This window comes from Triticum aestivum, chromosome 7A (genome assembly GCF_018294505.1).
Source record: "Triticum aestivum cultivar Chinese Spring chromosome 7A, IWGSC CS RefSeq v2.1, whole genome shotgun sequence".
Taxonomy (NCBI): Eukaryota; Viridiplantae; Streptophyta; class Magnoliopsida; order Poales; family Poaceae; genus Triticum; species Triticum aestivum.
The window spans coordinates 612,641,511-612,645,297 of record NC_057812.1 but is presented as its reverse complement, the minus strand read 5'-3'; the positions used below and the strand labels follow the sequence as shown (position 1 = coordinate 612,645,297).

At 46.0% G+C, this 3,787-nt stretch overlaps 1 protein-coding gene across 1 annotated transcript; it reads right to left on the bottom strand.

Annotated features, from left to right (window-relative positions):
* Positions 1–277: 277 nt before the first annotated feature.
* Positions 278–3,502, bottom strand: LOC123154249 (uncharacterized). The gene is made up of 2 exons (XM_044573024.1): positions 3,210–3,502; positions 278–1,423 (listed from the first exon to the last, which is right to left on the bottom strand). Exon 2 carries the CDS (start codon positions 1,394–1,396, stop codon positions 359–361), a length of 1,038 nt encoding a protein of 345 aa, XP_044428959.1. The 5' UTR covers positions 1,397–1,423; positions 3,210–3,502; the 3' UTR covers positions 278–358.
* Positions 3,503–3,787: the final 285 nt, after the last annotated feature.

The following is a 3,787-nucleotide window of genomic DNA, read 5'->3' as shown; positions in this document are numbered from 1 at the left end:
AAAGATTATAGTCTTCATTGCTCACCGCTGTCTTCAGTTGCACATAGTCAATTTTCACAATCACTCAGTGGCAACCCATCTGGATGGCTGTGTTAACGGCATGCAACATATCCACTTGATATGATATGCAGGATTTGATGGTGGTTGGTCTAGCAACAGGATTAGTGAAGCATGCGTGCCTCATGTAATCTTTATTGTGTTGGTTGTCTCAGCCTTGCTTAATTTTGCAGCTTGCAAGACTTTGTGAACTTCCAAAGCAAAACAATAAAATCTTCCTATTTGCAAGTTTGTGTTGGTACTCAAGTTTCGTAATGCAACTTGAGACAACATATTTTATTACATACGATTACTGAAATGATCAACCAAAGACACTAGACCGAAGCCAATGCCGTTCCTCGGTCACAATTGAAGCCGGGAGAACCTTCCTGACGACGCCATCTTCTAAATCATGCATGAATATATTCGTAACCGACTTCTCTTTGGAAGACAATGACTTCATATGGGCTACCTTCCTCTTCCTCGAGCTGTCGGCATCAATCGGCGTCGAGCCACCCCACTGGCTTGGATAGAAGGTGTAGACTTTCCTCTTGCCTTCCTCCCTCGCAAGGATGGAGCGGCCTCTGTAAAGAAACCAGCTGCAACCATCAAGCTCTGCGTCATCTAGAGGCGACCACTCCAGTGCTTCAGCATCCAGCTTGAAGAACTTGAAATCACAGAACCGTCCACGAAAGCGACGGCACGAGATGAGCACAACATTTTCACCGGATGCCACAAGGAAGTGAGCATCCCTTTCGTTCCACCTCTTTGAAAGAGCGGTCCTCCTCCAGCTCATCTCCGTGACGTCGAAGATCAAGATCTTCCCATGGTAGTCGACGCAGACGGCCTGCTTCCCGAGCAAGACGGCATCGATAATGAGGGTGCACTTGATGCGCCTGTGTGGATCCAGCGGTAGGTGCATGCAATCTTCCATGTTCTTGTAGACGCTCCAGTAAATGTCTCCAGGGCAGGCAACATGGACGGTTGGAACCCCGGAGATGGTCTCAATGCACGCGACGACCAGAGGCACCTCACTGGAGCCGACGTAGAAAACAAAGGGCCCGTCAATGACAGAAGAGCACGCCGGCAGCTCCAGCCTCCTGCCGGTGCTGGCATGCACAAGGAAGATGGTCTGCTCTTTCTGCTCCTGGAAACCAAGTTGCTTGTGCTGGAGCATGAGCAGCCACCCGCCATTCTCGAACACGCAGGTGGCATCTGCGAACGCCGCGCTGATTATGCCACGGATCTTCTTGGTGGAGGGGTCAAACAGGAGCTGCTTCTTCTTGTTGCTTTCAAAAATAAACAGAGCCAAGGGTAGCTTCGCTTGCTGAGAATAAGCCAGCAGGGCATCCTGCTCCATGATGAAACCCAATTTCTTACCAGATCTCTGTGGGTGAGGAACAATTGATTAGTGCAATGGAAATTCTAGCTCACAGTACAAATGACACGACAACAAGCCGTGGGGCGAAAGCTCAGTGTATTTTTTTTACCCCATCCCTTTTTCTTCTTGCCATTGCAAGAAACATGCAGACAACCAACAAGGCACACACCCACCCACATATTCGAGAACTTTCAATGAGACTATGCTTCCTTCAAAAGGAGGGCACTTGTGCAAAAGCAGAACGCATCATCAGTTCATTCATTCAGTGAACCACATAGTTTTTCCCCCATCAGGTTTTTTGGGCCGGTAATCTATCTACATAGTATCAGTCCTGTCAAACGTACCATACAAGGAAGCGATCACGTTTCTACAAGGAAAATAACAAGTTTTGGCTTCCTGAACACATAGCATGGCTACATGTAAGCCCCAGGAGCCACATGTTTGCAAGCATCTAGCGCATGGACAAATACGGACTAGGCAATTGGCAAAAAAAAGGACTAGGCAAAGACCGGCCATAAATAGAAGGATAGCCCCTGCAAGAACAAAAACTGTAAATAGGACAGCCGCCCGCCCAAGAAAAGCATGGTAGTAAGCAGAGCACTGCAGGTACGTCAAGGAAGCATGATATAGAAGAGACGTGCTATATATGAAGTTTGAAATATTAAATGAAATAAGTTAGCAAATCAGTTTTCATTGTACTTTAGCAATGGTCTTTAAATATAAAATTTAGCATATATTCAAGAAGCAAAACTTCAAATAAACGAGCAATCTGCTTGCCAGTTGATTAAAATATAATTTCATATAAAACAACATGGTCACAAAAAGAACCTACGACAAAAATTGAGCCTGACAAAATGTCTCTTATCAATTTTTGGCCTCGGATGATCAGGCTACATATATAGACAACGTAGAATAAGACCATGGGGCATGATTATACAATCAGGAAAACACAATTAAAACACTCATAGTGAAGAGGCGGGCAAAAGAGAAAACAAAATTTTTATGTATGAGATATCAATGCAGCTGGAAAACATGTTGCCGCCGTGGAAAATAGAGACTGGTCAAGAGGAGAAATATCAAGAATCAGCATGGAATTATATGGTTTTGCATTAAACACATAATTTTCACCAAATTTCGATGGTGTTCCCTTGAGATGAAAATTTTGGCTACTAACTTTTCCAATAGTTAAAATACCATATCAATGCTAATATGAAGGCAAAATTGAAAACATCATTTTACCAGTACAGGCAAATACTTGCAAACAGTGGCGGAGCTACATCCGATTGCTGGGCGGGTCAGGCTCACAAATTACACATAACACTTGGTCTTAGGCCCAGTTTTTCTATGTTCCTTGCTATTTTCTGCTGGGCTTTCGCCCCAGCGTAGCTCCGCCTTTGCTTGCAAAGCAAATAATACAAATTAGAAATATAAGACACAGGTGAAGTACACGGATACAGATAGTGGTTAAGAAAAAGGTCTGAAGCATCCATTCATGCCAGTTACATAATAGGTCGATTTAGTTTTGAAACATCATCAACAATGATATGTTCGTCCAGTTCGAAGTACTCTTTCTGTTCCTAAATATAAGACGTTTTGACAGTTCAAATTGAATTAAGCAGGAAAGTTATCTCCGAGCGCTGGAAATTAGCGGATGCTACAGACTGAATCGGGCAGAACAGACCCTCAACCAATCCGCTAGAGCACTCTACTCTAACCTAGTTTTCTAAGAGCCCCGGATAAAATCTGTAGCTAATTTACACAATGAACAAAGGCAGGGTGAGATGGGAAGAACCTCGCGGTGGCGCGATTCGATAGGGACGGCGAATCGGAGAATCTCCCCTGACCAACGCGCAGACTGCCCCTGTGACTAGGGGTTTGGACGTGTGGGGAACTCGGCGCCGGAGCCGGCGCGGCAAGCGGGCTGGACCTCTAGAGGGAGGGGGCGATTCGGTGGCCTTTCGCGGTGGGCAGGGTGAACGAAAACTCGTCAGTTTCGGGATGCCAAATTTGCAAGGATTTTGTTTGTCTCAAACTCCTTATATCACCCCACGGCCCCGCTAAACAAGAAAGAAAATTCATGTATGTCACGGAGCCGGAGTCTCGTAAAGGCTTTGGTTCAAATGATTATTTTGATGGCCCGCGGGCGACTCAGGGAGCCAACTCTACCGCCGCCACTCCCCAGCCCTCCTCCCCGGCCTCCCTCCCCTCGCCGCCGCTGGTTGATGAAGCTATATACCTAGGATAGGGGCATGAACCTGTCCTAAATACCCTACCCAAGGACATCCCTAGAAGAAGTCACTTTTCAATCGACTTGGAGGTATCCCACTCCACAGATTCAAGACACTCGACCACGAAGCAATCACTCGACTG